General features: G+C 45.3%; 1 protein-coding gene across 1 annotated transcript in view; it reads left to right on the plus strand.

Moving 5' to 3' along the window:
• itgbl1 (integrin, beta-like 1) overlaps positions 1 to 17,539 on the plus strand; it is a 61,709-nt gene extending 44,170 nt beyond the window's left edge. The window contains exons 9-11 of the mRNA XM_061724670.1: positions 12,499 to 12,645; positions 13,023 to 13,136; positions 16,764 to 17,539. Of these exons, the coding sequence (XP_061580654.1) occupies positions 12,499 to 12,645; positions 13,023 to 13,136; positions 16,764 to 16,852 (350 nt within the window). The 3' untranslated portion in view covers positions 16,853 to 17,539. The remainder of the gene's footprint in view (positions 1 to 12,498; positions 12,646 to 13,022; positions 13,137 to 16,763) is intronic.
• Positions 17,540 to 17,786: the final 247 nt, after the last annotated feature.

The raw sequence follows: 17,786 nt of genomic DNA on the forward strand, positions 1-17,786 counted from the left end.
GCGTGCGTGCGTGCGTGTGTGTGTGTGAAATCTTGTCATTTTAAAGGTCTAGCCTATTCTTCTTTATGCTTTTAATTTTACATTATTCTGTACTTTAAGGATTTGTACTGCCAATTTCGCTGTACTGGTACAATTACAGTAAAGACAATTCTATTCTATTCTATTCTATTCTATTCTATTAGAATCTGAATCTAAACCTGAACCTGAATCTGAATCTGAATCTGAACCTGAATCAAGATAAGATTCTGAATGAGAATGAGAATAAGAATCTGAATCTGAATCTGAATCTGAATCAGAACAAGAATCAGAATCTGATTCTGATCCCAAGACCTTCTGATCTTTCCCACACAGAAATGCAGCACTGTGAAACTAAACTCCACACGTGCGTTCTGGTCATTCAACTGGGAAATCTGGAAGGACTTTGTTTTCTGTTGTAGAGGAACATGGGGAACAGCTGGGTGGTTACGCTCAGCAGGGGATCCTGGTAAAGCGACTCACTCCCTCCTGTTATCTGCTGCTTGGCTTCCTTCAGCTTCGGATCGGTCCGAAGGCGTTCACGTCGAGGCCTGCAGGGTCCCCGGTTCGGCTTTCTGGGCTCGGAACCTCATGGGTCACTCGTGCAGCGCTGCAAAACGGACGCTCCTTCGCTCAACGATCCTGGAGGAGGGTGGTCCTTGGCTGGTCCATCCTGGTGCTACAGCAGACCTGTAGGGGAGAGGAAAGGCAGAGAAGAGAGAAGAGAGCCAGAGAGAGGGGGGCTTTCTCTTTTATAGCTGCGCCCAGGATGTTCATGCTCCTTCCTGCAGCTTGAGGTTTTGTCCAATCACAGTGTGGTCTCTTATCACCAAGAGGCCACATATCCAAATCCTGGCTGAGCTTCGTGTCCAGGGGAAAGCCTGAAATACGGCCTGGTAGCCTGGTAGCCTGGTCAAAGCCTCACTGCCATGAGTCCATAATCCATGAGTCAGATATGATTTGTGATCAAACCGTAGCTCGTAGCAGAAAAACGAAAACATCGTGAGAGACATGGAAGCCGGCAGATTCTGACAATCTTAATTTTATTCAGATATTCCTTAAAATGAGTGAGTAAGCTCAGTGCGAAGACAGAGTGAGATTCTTTTGAAGAAAACCTTTGATTACATTACAGCCAATGGCAGGTATTGGCGGCGCTCTAGCACCCCCCGTTTAAATTTTGTGCACCCCTCCTCTGTCAAAGTCACATTTTATGAATCCCAACACCTATGTCTACATTCTGACCAAAAATTATTGGTCTCCTTTTTACGGTTTGGCTGTGAGCTCGAGTTACAAATAAAAATTGAGGTTATTATTTTACTGTTTCTGCCACTCTAGCAACCAACATCCGCACTCTAGATTTGACAAAAAGTGATTTCCAGTCCTCGCTTGAATGCTCATATTTTGAAAAGTCTACCTGGTGCTACAGCAGACCTGTAGGGGAGAGGAAAGGCAGAAAAGAAAGAAGAGAGCCAGAGAGAGGGGGGCCTTCTCTTTTATAGCTGCGCCCAGGAAGTCCATGCTCCTTCCTGCAGCTTGAGGTTTTGTCCAATCAGAGTGTGGTCCCTTATCACCAAGGGGCCACATATGCAAGTCCTGGCTGAGCTTCGTGTCCAGGGGTTTTTCCGTTGCTCCAAGCCGTGTGGCAACGGTGTCGTAAAACTCTAGGGTGGCTTCGATCGAAGGCCTGAAATCCGGCCTGGTAGCCTGGTAGCCTGGTAGCCTGGTAGCCTGGTCAAAGCCTCACTGCCATGAGTCCATAATGAATGAATGAAGTTTATTCAGTCATGACAACACAAAACAACACCAAAAAAAACATTGTGCACAGCATTAACATTTCATACAAAACCAAAAAATGTGTTGAACAATAACTGAAAAGGCATAGGCTGAAGCAAAATGCTTATAAAAGCCTATCCTATTGTGCCAACTTTCTTTTTTTGGCTACCGACCTCCAGAAAACCAAAAAGAGAATAGAAAAGCAAAGAAACAACAAAAAGCAAAGAAACAATAGAAAAGCAAAGAAACATTTACAGATGGTCAGTTGCACTTATAAACTTCAAAAATAGCTTTACAAACCATTTTCTAAAATACAAAAAGAGAATGACATGTTTTTAAATTTATCTTGGCATCATTCCAGAGTTTAACTCCAGTAATGGAGACACGTCTCCTTTTCATACCTTTTTTAGCCATTTGTACTGTGAAATTACAGACACCTCTAAGATTATAACGAGTCTCCTGAATTGAAAATAGCCTCTGTATTGGGTCAGGGAGCATTTTTGATTTTGCTTTGAACATAATTTGCATGATTTTAAAATAAAACAAATCATAAAATTTAATAACGTGAGAATTTAGAAAAAGTGGCTCTGTGTGAGCATATAGTAATCAGCCTTATTGATGATACGTATGGCACGTTTTTGAAGTTTTATTATTGAATTTAAGGTGGTTTTAAAGGTGGATCCCCACAATTCCACACAGTAAGATAAATAGGGAACAATCAATGAGTAGTAGATCAAATGCAAGGCCTTGGAATTCAGTACATTTCTAGATTTATACAGGATTGCGAGTGATTTTGAAATTTTCCCTTTAATGTATTCAATGTGTTGTTTCCATGTTAACTTTTGGTCGATGACGACCCCAATAATAATCACACATGACTTCATAATCACATGGGCGGTAGCCCAACAATGCTGTTGGAATTTGTATTGATTAAAAAAAAGCCTTCGATACAATCAATTACTCAATCCTCTTCAACAAACTTGAATGATATGGTACCAGGGGGGTTACTGGGGAGTGGGTAAGAAGCTATTTAACAGGAAGGGAACAATATGTTAAAATGGGACTATATACATCAAAATATCTTGGCTTCTTCTCTGTTTGACCTTACTCCTGCGGCGGTTTTAAAGAACTCTAAAGCTCTGACAGCTTCTCCCAACACGTTCATATCGTCGGGCCCCGGCGTCCCGGTTTCCTTCCCTTCACTGTCCGTCCCGGAGCTCAACGGACGCTGTGAAAAGCGAGTGAAAACTAATTGAATGAGGATGAGCTTGTCGTTCCCTCAAACCAATTAGCCGCTCTCCCACACTGGCTGATTGAGGCGACGGAGCGTAGCGCGCCGCGGCCGCCACTCCGATCCATCACCGGCACAGACGAGCTTCTTTCCATTCGTACCGTTGGCCGACGGCGGCACTAACACACACTCATTCCCATCACAGCTCCCGCCACCTCTACACCTCTTATTGATTAGGAGCTCCCGCTGCAGCGGAGAGTGAGCGGAGGCAGAAATATACGCACCATAATGAGACAGGCCGTGTTTATATGCAGTGATTACCCACAACATAATAACCACTCACCGTTGATGGGAACACAACTGTTTAGCTTGTTGCTCTGCTGGGAAACGTGACTTTCTTAGCATTCATGTGGTTGTTAATGTGACGAGTCGCCGCTGCAGATCGAGCCTCATTATTCTAACAGAACTCCCAGAAACCAGCGGGATAATGGGCTTTACACGTCGTATACGTGTCAGTTCACAGCAACAAGCCATCTCAAGGCACTTTATATAAAGAAAAAGACAAATGATTCCTTCTGAGCAAAGACTTGTGGAAAAAAACATCCCTTTTACATTATTTTATATTACATTTAGCAGAGACACTTTTATCCAGAGCGCCTCACAACAGAAGAACAACCTCAGTAACATCAATAACTACGTTTCCATGCATCAATAACCCTTTTCTAACCGGAATATTAGCAATAACCCGGTTGTAAACACCAATAACCCCTTTGAATAACCGGAACTTGCTCATATTCCGTTTTTTTAAAACCCCAATATGAGCCCTGGGTTACTCCTTTTCTAACTGAATATTTGGTCATGTTTAGTCTAACAGAATATCCCCATCAAACGGAACAGGAATTTGTTTTCTGCACATGCTGTCACGGCTCAAAGACAGAGAACCCAAATGCACAACACCAGGCAGGATCAGAGTCCAAGAGGCTTTAATCTTTGTCAAAAGGCAGGCAGGGGTCAAACCCGGGCAGACAGGCAGATCAGGCAAACAAGTCCAAGGGGGTAGGCAAAAATCAAAAACCGGGAGTCATGCAGGGTTACAGGCAGGCAGGCAGGCAGGAACAGGACAGAAATCAGGAAGGCTGGAAAGCGGAGCAAAAGCACACGACAATCTGGCAACAGGTATGAGGGAATGGGCCGGTTTATGAAGGGGAAACTGATGAGGGAAACCAGGTGTGGAGCTGGGCCAGGGAAGCACAGGTGAAGGGAATGAGGCTGATGAGGGTGGCAGGATCCAGATGACAGGAGAGTCAGTAACACAGCAACAAAAAAAAACATGAACTGTGATCATGACAGAACCCCCCCCTCAAGGGACAGATTCCAGATGTCCCAAAACCCCCCCACCCAGGGTGGGCGGAGGAGGGCCCCGGCCAACACATGGCCAAAGCTCCGGGGGCCGTCCTCGGTGCCGGGCAGACCAGCGAGGCAGGTCTTCCGGGGGTCGGTCTGGGGGCTTGGCAGGCGGGTCCGGGGGTCGGTCTGGGGGCTTGGCAGGCGGGTCCGGGGGTCGGTCTGGGGGCTTGGCAGGCTGGTCAGGGGGTCGGTCTGGGGGCTTGGCAGGCTGGTCAGGGGGTCGGTCTGGGGGCTTGGCAGGCTGGTCAGGGGGTCGGTCTCGGGGCTTGGCAGGCTGGTCAGGGGGTCGGTCTCGGGGCTTGGCAGGCTGGTCAGGGGGTCGGTCTCGGGGCTTGGCAGGCTGGTCAGGGGGTCGGTCTGGGGGCTTGGCAGGCTGGTCAGGGGGTCGGTCTGGGGGCTTGGCAGGCTGGTCAGGGGGTCGGTCTGGGACTGCGGCAGGCTGGTCAGGGGGTCGGTCTGGGACTGCGGCAGGCTGGTCAGGGGGTCGGTCTGGGACTGCGGCAGACTGGTCAGGGGGTCGGTCTGGGAGTGCGGCAGACTGGTTAGGGGGTCGGTCTGGGAGTGCGGCAGACTGGTCAGGGGGTCGGTCTGGGAGTGCGGCAGACTGGTCAGGGGGTCGGTCTGGGAGTGCGGCAGACTGGTCAGGGGGTCGGTCTGGGAGTGCGGCAGACTGGTCAGGGGGTCGGTCTGGGACTGCGGCAGACTGGTCAGGGGGTCGGTCTGGGACTGCGGCAGACTGGTCAGGGGGTCGGTCTGGGACTGCGGCAGATCCACCCAGGATCGCCTCAGGAAGGGGAACAGAGACCACCTCCAGAACAGAGACCGGCGGGGCCGCCTCAGGAACGGAGACTGGCTGCGGGACCGCCTCAGGAACCGAGGGCTGCGGGACCGCCTCAGGAACAAGAGTCGGGGCTGACAGGAGGCGGGGAGCCGGAGTCGGGGCTGACAGGAGGCGGGGGGCCAGAACCGGGGCTGACAGGAGGCGGGGGGCCGGAACCGGGGCAGACAGGAGGCGGGGGGCCGGAACCGGGGCAGACAGGATGCGGGGGGCCGGAACCGGGGCAGACAGGATGCGGGGGGCCGGAACCGGGGCAGACAGGATGCGGGGGGCCGGAACCGGGGCAGACAGGATGCGGGGGGCCGGAACCGGGGCAGACAGGATGCGGGGGGCCGGAACCGGGGCAGACAGGATGCGGGGGGCCGGAACCGGGGCAGACAGGATGCGGGGGGCCGGAACAGGAGCAGACAGGATGCGGGGGGCCGGAACAGGAGCAGACAGGATGCGGGGGGCCGGAACAGGAGCAGACAGGATGCGGGGGGCCGGAACAGGAGCAGACAGGATGCGGGGGGCCGGAACAGGAGCCGGAGCAGGAGCTGGAGCTGGAACAGGAGCAGCAGCAGCAGCTGGAACAGGAGCCGGAGCAGGAGCAGGAGCCGGAACAAGCTGGGGCTGGCGCCGTCGTCGTTGCCTGCCCTGAAGGCTCCTGGGCCCACCCAGAGCCAGGCGTGTTCCCCAAAAGGGGTCCCAATACTCCTCCTCCTTGGCCCAGCGCATGTTATCAGCCGATTCTCGGGGAGCAGGAACAAGCTGGGGCTGGGGCCGACGCCGTCGTTGTCTCCCCTGAGCCTGCAGGCCTCTGGGCCCACCCAGAGCCAGGCGTGTTCCCTCGAAAGGGGGAAGGGACTGGGGTGGGTCTGGGACCACCTTGGGAACAGCAACAGGCCGGAACTGGGGGCATGTCCCCGTCCCCTTTACCGTACGGTGGTAGAACGCCACTTGGTCCCCATAAAAAAAATCCCACAAATCCTCTTCCTTACGTGGTAGGTCCATGTTGGCTGGGTTCAGTCTTGGCCAGATTGTACTGTCACGGCTCAAAGACAGAGAACCCAAATGCACAACACCAGGCAGGATCAGAGTCCAAGAGGCTTTAATCTTTGTCAAAAGGCAGGCAGGGGTCAAACCCGGGCAGACAGGCAGATCAGGCAAACAAGTCCAAGGGGGTAGGCAAAAATCAAAAACCGGGAGTCATGCAGGGTTACAGGCAGGCAGGCAGGCAGGAACAGGACAGAAATCAGGAAGGCTGGAAAGCGGAGCAAAAGCACACGACAATCTGGCAACAGGTATGAGGGAATGGGCCGGTTTATGAAGGGGAAACTGATGAGGGAAACCAGGTGTGGAGCTGGGCCAGGGAAGCACAGGTGAAGGGAATGAGGCTGATGAGGGTGGCAGGATCCAGATGACAGGAGAGTCAGTAACACAGCAACAAAAAAAAACATGAACTGTGATCATGACACATGCTCTGTTCACAAGGAATCCTGGTCTTTTGAGTCCAGGAAGTTCTTCTAAACACGGAGAAACCAAGACCAGGAGGAGACTAATCACTTCATAAATGTAATGAAGGATATGAACATTTCTGCATTTGTAGACGGTAGAAAGTACCCGGATAGAAGATTTACAAGAAGGAAAAAGAAAAGTTGCGCGAAGCAGCATTTGTAGGAAGGAGAGAGCACAGTTCATGCCAGAAGGTGATGATGGGAGAGGACGGTTTTCATCCACTCTGCTCTGGAACTCCCCCTGACCCAATCAGGGCCTGTAACACCCTATCATGTAATAATTTCTACCCTATAATGTAATAATTTCCTGAAAATGTAATAACGCCTGAAAATGTAATAAAATTTGCACTTAACTCAATCGAAAATGTAATAAAATCCAATAATGTAATAACTTCACCGATAATGTAATAAAATATCCTGACTGATATTGTAATAACATTTTTACTGATAATGTAATAAATTATTACATTATTGGGAATTTATTACATTTTCAGGTGGGTTTTTTTTTTTCTTTCTCAAAACTGATAATGTAATACTTGACAAATAATGTAATATATTTGTTCATTTTCAGTCCAGAGTTCTACATTTTGTGGTTTAAGTATCAAAGAATGTTTTATATGCTGGATTTGAAACACCAGAATGACTATTGGGTGAAATTGCAGACTTTGAGTACCATGTAATAAATTCCCAATAATGTAATAAGGTATTACATTATCGGTAAAAATGTTTTATTACATTATTGGGGAAGTTATTACGTTATTGGGTTTTATTAAATTTTCGATTGAGTTAAGTGCAAATTTTATTACATTTTCAGTAAATTATTGCATTATAGGAAATTATTACATTATAGGAAGTTATTACATTATAGGGTGCTACAGAGCCCTAAGAGAAATGTCATCCATGACCCCCCCCCCCCCTGTCATGGACGCGTCATTGAAGCGTCATGACTTGGTCAACACCTTGAAAATAACCAACACATCAGCACCGTGCTAACGTACGTGTGAAACATCTGACCCACGTGGTTCAATCAAAATAAACCCGCCTTTATTAAACCACTTCTTTTATGTCATTACGTTTTACATAAATGTGTTTCTTGTGCCTTTAAACCGATTAAACTTCAGTTCCACTTGCTCAGAGAAACATGAGCATCATTTTTTTTATTTGTTTAATTGATTCATTTAATCTGAACTTCTAACTAATTGAGTTGTTTAAGTGTTTTAACCTGATAAAGCCAGATGTTTCATATTCAGACCTTTGTAGCTTCGTCTTCATCAAAACAGGAAAAAGGTTTCATATGAACCGAAAACTGAATGAAAATATGTATAATTACCTAATGTATTCATAGTGATGAAAATAATTATTTAGACATTTTTTTAATGCACAATTTAATTGTTGTATTGTTTTGTGTTATTTCCTCATCATGTCAGTCTTTAAAGGGTCATGTCAGTCTTTAAAGTGTGATCAACACGTTGCTCAGTCTGCTCCTGCAACGACACCGGCTTCACCACTGTGTTAATTAGTGAGAGTTAGCGGAATTATGAGGATCTTTTCTTCGTCTTGCAGCCTGCACTTTTGCAAAGCTGCAAAACTGCAAAGCAAAGCTGCTGCAGACACACTTCACGTTTGAGTCTTGAAATTCTTTTCATCTAGAATAGAATAGAAAGCCTTTATTGTCATGAAAATAATATAATGAGATTAAGCAGCAGCTCCATAAAAGTGCAAACATGTAAAAGGCTATGTAAAAACAAAATAAGAAACAGACAAAATATATACATATACAGGACCGTCTCAGAAAATTAGAATATTGTGATAAAGTTCTTTATTTTCTGTAATGCAATTTAAAAAATCAAAAATGTCATCCATTCTGGATTCATTACAAATCAACTGAAATATTGCAAGCCTTTTATTATTTTAATATTGCTGATTATGCTTTACAGTTTAAGATTAAGATTCCCAGAATATTCAAATTTTTTGAGATAGGATATTTGAGTTTTCTATTACTATTATTACAGTTATTTAAGCTATTATTATTATTATTATTATTATTATTATTATTATTATTATTATTATTATTATTATTATTATTATTATTATTATTATTATTATTATTTATTATTATTACTATTATTATTATTACAGTTATTATTATTTTTGCATATTCTATTCTGTTAAAAGGTGGGCAAGATAATCTTTATGCTTCAAGCCCAGACCTTTTCGGCCAAAATAATCACAATGTTGACCAGGGAAAACCCTGTGTTATCTTGTTTGTTGATTTTCATGTTTGTGATTAACCGAAATAAATATGAACTAACTATATCCCTGAGGGATGTGAGAGTCCCGGTGGACGTGAAGGACAGCCTGAGTTTCATGGTGCTTGTGAACGCCGCAGAGATGCTAATGGCTTTCAGGACATCACACACTCTTTTAACCAATTAGGCCTCCCTGGTGTCGTGTATGTGAGTGTTTTCCTCCGCCCTCTCCATTCTTTGTTTTTCATCTCTCTCTGAAGCTGTTGAGAGCCGGACACGACCGGTGATGACGGTTCCTTTCATGTCCTGAGGGGAAACACAATCCCTGCAGCTCTGCCCCCCCGCCGCGCAGCCTATTAGTGTCAAAGTACCATCTCTGGATTTATGGACTTTAATGGCATCTTTTTAGTCTCCAGTGGTTTTTCTTTTGGCCGTCCATCAGTGAATGCTTTGCCTTTTGTTTTCTCCCGTCTACTGTGAGTTTAAAGGGCCCAGTAGAGTTCTCACTGCACACGTCCCTCTCCTCCACTGGTGATCAACTCCCATGGTTCCATTAACCCTTGTACTGTCTTTGGGTCAAAATGACCCAATTCTTCTATCCTTCTTTCCCCCTGCTCTCTCCTTCCTTCTTCCTCTCCTCTTTTCCTCCTTTTTTATCCTCCTTTACTCCTTTTTCTTCCTACCTCCCTTTCATCATTCGTTGCTTTATTACCGTCTTTGCTTTTCCTTCCTTCTTTCCTTATTTTCTCCATTCCTTCCTTCTTCCCTCCCTTCTTTCTTTCCTTTTTTCCATTCCTTCCTCCCTCCCTTCTTTCCTTTCTTTCTCCCTTCTTTCCATCTTTTCTCCCTTCCTTACTCCCTTTCCTACTTGCTTCCTTCTTTTTTTCCATTCCTTCCTCCCTCCCTTCTTTCCTTTTCTTCCTTCTTTCCTCCCTTCCATCTTTTCTCCCTTTTCTCCCTTCCTTACTCCCTTTCCTACTTCCTTCTTTTCTCCTTTCTTCCTTACTTCCTTCTTTCCTCCCTTCCATCTTTTCTCCCTTCCTTACTCCCTTTCCTACTTCCTTCTTTTCTCCTTTCTTCCTTACTTCCTTCTTTCCTCCCTTCCATCTTTTCTCCCTTCACCCTCCCTTGACCCAAGAACAGCACAAGGGTTAAAAGAAAAGAAGGAAGGAAGGAAGGAAGGAAGGAAGGAAGGAAGGAAGGAAGGAAGGAAGGAAGGAAGGAAGGAAGGAAGGAAGGGAGAAAAGAGGAAGGGAGAAGGAAGGAGAGAGAGGAGGAAAGAAGGAACAGGAGAATGAGGTCATTTTGACCCAAAGACGGTACCAGGGTTAACTTTGAGGAGTTTGTGCCGATGAGCAAGTCAACATTAGCGTTGATACGGGCAATATGCATGTGTTTCAGGTATGAGGATTTGGACAACTCTTTTTCAGTGATGATATTGTTTGTCGTCACTGGCATTTCCTTCTGTGTGAACATACTGGTGCCGGTAAAGTCAGAGATTTCCTTTTACGATGCAACTTGGAACGGTGGTACTGTGACCCATCGTACGCAGGTTAGGTGTATTTTCGTCCTTTTTCCTTCGATGTTCAGCCTTTCCATTAAACGTTCAGTGCAGAAAGTGCCTGTACTTCCTGGATCCAGAAATGCATAAGTTTGGATGATCTTGTGTCCTTTTGTACACTTGACTGTAGCAAGTATCGCTGCTACGGGGTCACCAGACAGGACAGCAGACACCGGGTTTCGGGGAGAATTGGTATTTTATTTATAATCAGACGTCTCAGCCAGGCACAGATCTCCCACAGCACTTTCAGCTCTTTTCCTGCAGCAGAGCTCCGCTCTGCCTCCTTCCTCTGCCGTCTCCAGGGCCCGCACACTTACTGAAATACACGGAGAGTGATTAGACACACCTGTGCACCATCAGCTGCTCCAGCCGCGTCACCTGTGCGCCACTCCCGCGCACTCCCTCTCTCCCCTGCAGACCACGCCCCAATCCTGCACCCTGCCACATGGACATTGACAGGTAAGATGGAAAGGATGCCGTTGCTGCCCCGGCCCCTGTATGAGCACAAGTAGAGACGGCCGTGCCGCTCACTGACAATTCCTTTGACCGACCTTCATCTTTGCTTGGTGCTTTTTTCTCAATGTGAAGAAGACTGGGGTGACTTTGGTTACAAACTCTGCAGGATATGCGATTATTACTACCCTTGCTCATGTGTCCTATGCGCAGACAACCAAAGCATACTCCTTTCTCCTTTAGAAAGTCCAGCTTTTCATGATGCATTTTCTTTTTCAACTTTGGACAATGATCTAATTATATATATATATATATATATATATATATATATATATATATATATATATATATATATATATATATATATATATATATATATATATATATATATATATATACAGGCCAGCTGACAGTCTTGCTGGGGCCCCGGACAAAATAATCTAAGATGGGCCCCCCTGCGCCCGGATCTCTCCTTCTCCTCTTCCTCTCCTCTCCCTCTGCTCTTCAGGTTTTTATACAAGCTAATGGACGTTAGCATTAGAGCTAGCCAGTTAGGTTAAGTTACAAGGTTGGTAAACGTTGTAACTGTTTCTTACCTTGCTCTACGCTGACTTTATTAATTCCAGCTTCACCGTCACCCCCTTTTTAAAATATTTGTGTAGAGAATCTCTGAGGCCTCTATTTTCTTCTTCTCTTCTTCTCTTTTCTCTTCTTTTCTGAGCGCCTGTGGGTGTGGGCACTGAAGTCATGGGGGAACTAACACGCACTTCAGCGCCCACAGCGTCCCCGGCGGGAATTGAACCCAGGACCTTCTTGCTGTGAGACGCTGCACTACCAGCTGCAACACCTTGCCCCTAATAGTAAAACAATAGTAAAATTTACGCAACGGGGCAGTCACAAGAACCGAAAGAGCTAATTTCTCTGTCTTTTAAAATTGATTTGAATTCACCCAAGGATACTAGATCAACCAATCTCAAGTCCTTCTCTCATCATTCCAGGTTGACGGGGCAGAAAACTTGAACGCCTTTTTACCCAGTTAAGTTCTGGCTCTCGGGACCTGCATCTGAATAAAGTTCTGTGAGCGCAGGCCGTAATGGCTGACGTTTCTACACATGTGCACGCACAAATATGTAGGGAGACGTCCCAAAATGGATTTGTAAATAAAAGTCAGCCAGTGGGAGAGTCTACGGAGGCAGAGAAGGACAATTGGCAGCAGCAACAGAAAACAGTGATGTCCCTGATAGCTGCAACCGGTGATAAAAAAATGTCCATGTGTACAGTATAGGCAGGAAACGAAGCTTGTTGTTGTAGATGACACACTTTGTGTTTGAACATGAATGCTTTTCTTGATTGCATTCATAGTTGATTCCTTAGGCATAAAGACAGCAGTTGCAAAACTCTTTCGTTGGAACTGTGACTTTTGCTGTCCCCTTGTCCTGATACCTCCTTTATTCACACCTTGTCTCGGCCGCCAGGTCACGGCTACTGTTCCTGCGGACGCTGCATCTGCGAGAACGGCTGGTTTGGGAAGCTGTGCCAGTTCCCCCGGTCCTGCGACATGAGCGACGCCCAGAGCAAGGAGCTCTGCGAGACGGCTGACGGAGTCATGTGCAGCGGCAAAGGTAAGACAATACAAAATATATGGAAAAAACCCGGCAATGTGGGAAGAAACCGGGGCGATTAGAAACACGACTGAGAGCTGCAACATCAACATCTGGACCGATGTTAAGTTCAAGTTCAAGTTGACTTTATTAGCACCTGTAGGTAGATTTGTTTGCAGTAGTAGAAGCATCTCACACACAATCTCTACTGTCATTCATTTGACACAGGACAAATCCAGAGAACAGGTTTACAAGACTAGACAGACATGGCAGGTATCACGATGCTCAGTGAACAGTGTGTGTGTGTGTGTGTGTGTGTGTGTGTGTGTGTGTGTGTGTGTGTGTGTGTGTGTGTGTGTGTGTGTGTGTGTGTGTGTGTGTGTGTGTGTGTGTTGCAGGTTCCTGTCACTGTGGGAGATGCATCTGTTCTCCTCAGGATTGGTGGGTGTCTGGAGATCACTGTGAGTGTGACGACCGAGAGTGTGATAAACACGACGGCCTCATCTGCACAGGTGATGGAGCACACACACACACACACACACACACACACACACACACACACACACACACACACACACACACACACACACACACACACACACACACACACACGTACACACACATAGATATATACACTGGGTTGTTCACCTGCATGCTTGCTCTGTAGTTTTTGGGGTTAGGTAGCGGTAGCGGTAGCTTAGCTCAGACTGTGCTCAGATCCCGTGTCGGTTAAATATAGTAATAATGCACATATATATGCCTTTGGTTTTTACCGGCATGGTATCGATCATTAATATTTGTGCAGACAAGGTACCAAAGACTCTGGTTCATCTTGGAAGTAACTGGAAGTTACTCGTGTCATTTGTTGATGTTTTTTTCCAGGATTCTGATTGGCTAGCATGACTTTATCTTCTCGTTACACTGCCCCCTGTAGGTTTGGCTGCTCATAGCACCTTAACAGATATTTATGCAGGTTCCTGGAAATGATGGGATTTTTCAAAACGTAGAGGGGGAAATATCCGTTTTTGTAAATACCCGACTATGTGGAAAGGTGAACTTAATCTTCATGGACCCCAGGAAGACTAGCTGGCATTTTGCGTCCGCTAATGGGGATCCAAAATAAAAACAAAACAAAACAAAACCTTGTGACTCCAGACGTCCTTCATGCCACTCAGACCAGCATCCTCCAGTCCTGCTGGAAAACCTTTATTTCAGTTTGAGTATTTGAGTAAATAATGCATCGTAACATCTGTTAAACATTACTGACTCGAGTCTGAACGTGAAAGAACCACGTGCTTGAGAGTTATGCTAATGGGAAGTGTTTACATGGAAAGTCAATGCCAGAGAGTCGAAGGGATATTTAGATTAAAGATGTTTGGCAGCTTGCTGAGAAATGACTCAGCGTCCGGCGTTTCACGGATCATTCAGATCATCCAGAGCCGTGGATTCTCATTACACACACAACCGATGAGTGATGTGGAGAATTTAGCGTGTTAGGGATGCTGGCTGGCTAATTTCATGCTGAACACCATCATTTCAGCGAGCAGACAGGAGACAGGAGACAGGATGGTCCTCCTGGCCAGCTGCAGTGGCGTCATCGTGACGCTCCAATCACCCAAAATGTTTACGGGAAAGACAATCTCTAAATTGGTCTGAGTAAAGTCCCAAAACCAGCCCAGACATCAGGGCTCACTGGTCCGCTTCCATGATTAAACTGAGACGGAGCACTTCCTGCCAAGAAACTCCCACAGGAACGTCTGAATTATCATCAAATATCCTCCCTGAAGCCAAAATCGTCTGCTGATCAACCTCACCGAGCTCCACTGTTGTCGAAACTTCCAGAAATGAGCGTCCAAGCCTTGGTTCTGGTTCTGCAGGTCCACAAACCTGCTGCTGCTAATACTCAAGTTAGATTTGAAAATACACGGATGTAGAGCAACACTGTTGTAGTCCAATAATATTCTAGTCCAACATGGTTGTAGTCCAACATGATTGTGGTCCAAAAATGTTGTAGTCCAACAATGTTGTAGTGCAACAGTGTTGTAGTCCAACAATATTGTAGTCCAACAGTGTTGTAGTCCAACAGTGTTGTAGTCCAACAATGTTGTAGTCAGAGCCGGATTAACGCAAAGGCAAACTAGGCATGTGCCTAGGGCCCGATTGACAGGGGGGCCCAGACAGAGGGACAAAAAAAAAAAAAAAAATTTCCCCCAATTTTTTTTTTCATTTTTTTTTCCTTTTTTCCCTTATAAATATCAACAGTCACGTTCCATTACAGACCTAAATGTGTACTAGTCTGTGCATATCAATAAATATATGTGCAATGATGCGCGTGTCTGTTGTTCAATACAACTGATCAGACCAAGCGCAGACACAAGCTGCTCTGATCCAGACGGTGGAGTTGGAACAAACTGTCACACAATGTCGAGAGAACGAGACAGATTCAGGAAATTTCCATCAGAAAAAAACTAAAGAAAATGGAAGAGTTTAATGCCTCTCTGAAAGGCTTGTTTGATAAATTTGTTACAAAAATCACCGATCCGCCCAGGTCTCAAGCAGCCGCGGGGCCCCGTGTCGAGGCAAGCCCAGATGATGATGAGGCAGGGGAAGGTATCCAGTATTTTGCTAATTGGAGAGTTAAAATTGCGCATATAGACACCCGATCCGACCCGAAAAACCCAAAAATTTTGCGCGCGCTTGCGCGCGAGGGCCCCCTTGGCCATTTCACCCAGGGCCTCGCAAATCTCCCAAACGGCTCTGCCTACGCCTACGCCTACGCGTACGCATACGCATACGCATACGCATACGCATACGCATACGCATACGCATACATACATATACACATACATACTACAGCACACCTTGTCTTACTGCAAATTTTATTGGTCTTTGTAGACTTGACTTCTTATTTAACTATTCAATTTAATCAACACATTTAATTAAGATTTTCTGCAAAATGCTCACAATCGATAAGATAAGAATAATTTAATAGCATTTAATAGAGCGTTGTAATAACGTATAAATAATAAAAATCTAAAAATAGTCTGATAGACTGTTTAATATACAACACATGACTTATTTTGGAATACAAAGAACCAACTTGACTATGACTATGCTATGTAAAATGTGAATTAAGTTTTATTAGTAACTTTGGTAAGTTTAAGATTTCATAAATAACATCGATGGAGGGGGGCCCAAAAATCACAGTCTGCCTAGTGTAGTCCATTTATTTAATCCGGCTCTGGTTGTAGTCCAACATTATTGTAGTCCAACAATGTTGTAGTCCAACAATGTTGTAGTCCAACAATGTTGTAGTCCAACAATGTTATAGTCCAACAGTGTTGTAGTCCAACAATGTTGTAGTCCAACAATGTTGTAGTCCAACAATGTTGTAGTCCAACTATGTTGTAGTCCAACATTATTGTAGTCCAACATTATTGTAGTCCAACATTATTGTAGTCCAACAATATTGTAGTCCAACATTATTGTAGTCCAACAAGGTTGTAGTCCAACAATATTGTAGTCCAACATTATTGTAGTCCAACAATATTGTAGTCCAACATTATTGTAGTCCAACAATATTGTAGTCCAACATGATTGTGGTCCAAAAATGTTGTAGTCCAACAATGTTGTAGTCCAACAATGTTGTAGTCCAACACGGTTGTAGTCCAACATGGTTGTAGTCCAACAATATTGTAGTCCAACAATATTGTAGTCCAACAATTTTGTAGTTCAACACGGTTGTAGTCCACCACTGTTGTAGTCCAACACTGTTATAGTCCAACAATGTTATAGTCCAACAGTGTTGTAGTCCAACAATGTTGTAGTCCAACAATGTTGTAGTCCAACAATGTTGTAGTCCAACAATGTTGTAGTCCACCAGTGTTGTAGTCCAACAATGTTGTAGTCCAACAATGTTGTACTCCACCAGTGTTGTAGTCCAACAATGTTGTAGTCCAACAATGTTGAAACTTCAGCCCTGTTCAGCCCGGGGAGAACCAGTGAGCAGAGCGGTGGGTTAGCATTCGACCTCTCCATCGCAGCGTTGCACCCTGGGAACCCGGGTGTGAAGAGAGGAACCTTGGGAAGGTCAGACATGGCGGCTCCTTTAACTCTTTTCCTCTCCCGTCTCCTCGCAGGGAACGGCTTGTGCAACTGCGGCAGCTGCGAGTGCTGGGACGGCTGGACGGGGAACGCTTGTGAGATCTGGGTGGGAACCGAGTACTGAGGACTCCCGTGGTACCAGGATCCCCGTGGTACTAGGACCACCGTGGTACCAGGACCACCGTGGTACTAGGACCGCCGTGGTACCAGGACCACCATGGTACCAGGACCACCGTGGTACCAGGACCACCATGGTACCAAGACCACCGTGGTACCAGGACCACGGTGGTACCAGGACCACTGTGGTACCGGGACCACCGTGGTACCAGGACCACCATGCTACCAGGACCACCATGGTACCACCGTGGTACCAGGACCACCATGGTACCACCGTGGTACCAGGACCACCGCCGCCGGGAACCACCGCAGCAGACCTGACGTCATCCGAAATGGACCGAGCATCAATCAAACCGTCTTTTATTGTACTGCTTACAAGTTTAAAGCATATTCCAAGTTTAAAAATATATGTTTTCAGAAGCGCTTTCTGATGTACGACTTTAGTTTCCACCGTAGCAGAGCTTGTTGCAAATGGAAGAGCAATTTACCAAAGATTTAAGGTGTATTATTATGGTAGAAGATCCTTTAACTAATACAAACTGTGTGTCATTTACGGACTCGACTGTAAATTTGCTTGAATGCAGAGATAAACCTTTGAAGTTTTTATTTCTTTTTTATGATAATAAAACATTAAATGTGCCGCATGACACAACAATTTTGCATGAAAAACAATGCAAAAAACCTTAATTTTACATGGTTACAAATCTGTTATAACATGACATAACTCCAATGCAATAGTATATATATATATATATATATATATATATATATATATATATATATATATATATATATATATAAATCAATTCAATAGTAATAACCTATTTTTCTCCACTATATATATATATATTTAAAAATTAATCATTTCAATAGTAATAACCTATTTTTCTCCACTAAGAAAGTCGAACCGAACAATCCTTCGTGTGAATCTACACTATTCC

Source organism: Cololabis saira, chromosome 6, assembly GCF_033807715.1.
Source record: "Cololabis saira isolate AMF1-May2022 chromosome 6, fColSai1.1, whole genome shotgun sequence".
In the NCBI taxonomy this organism is placed as follows: Eukaryota; Metazoa; Chordata; class Actinopteri; order Beloniformes; family Belonidae; genus Cololabis; species Cololabis saira.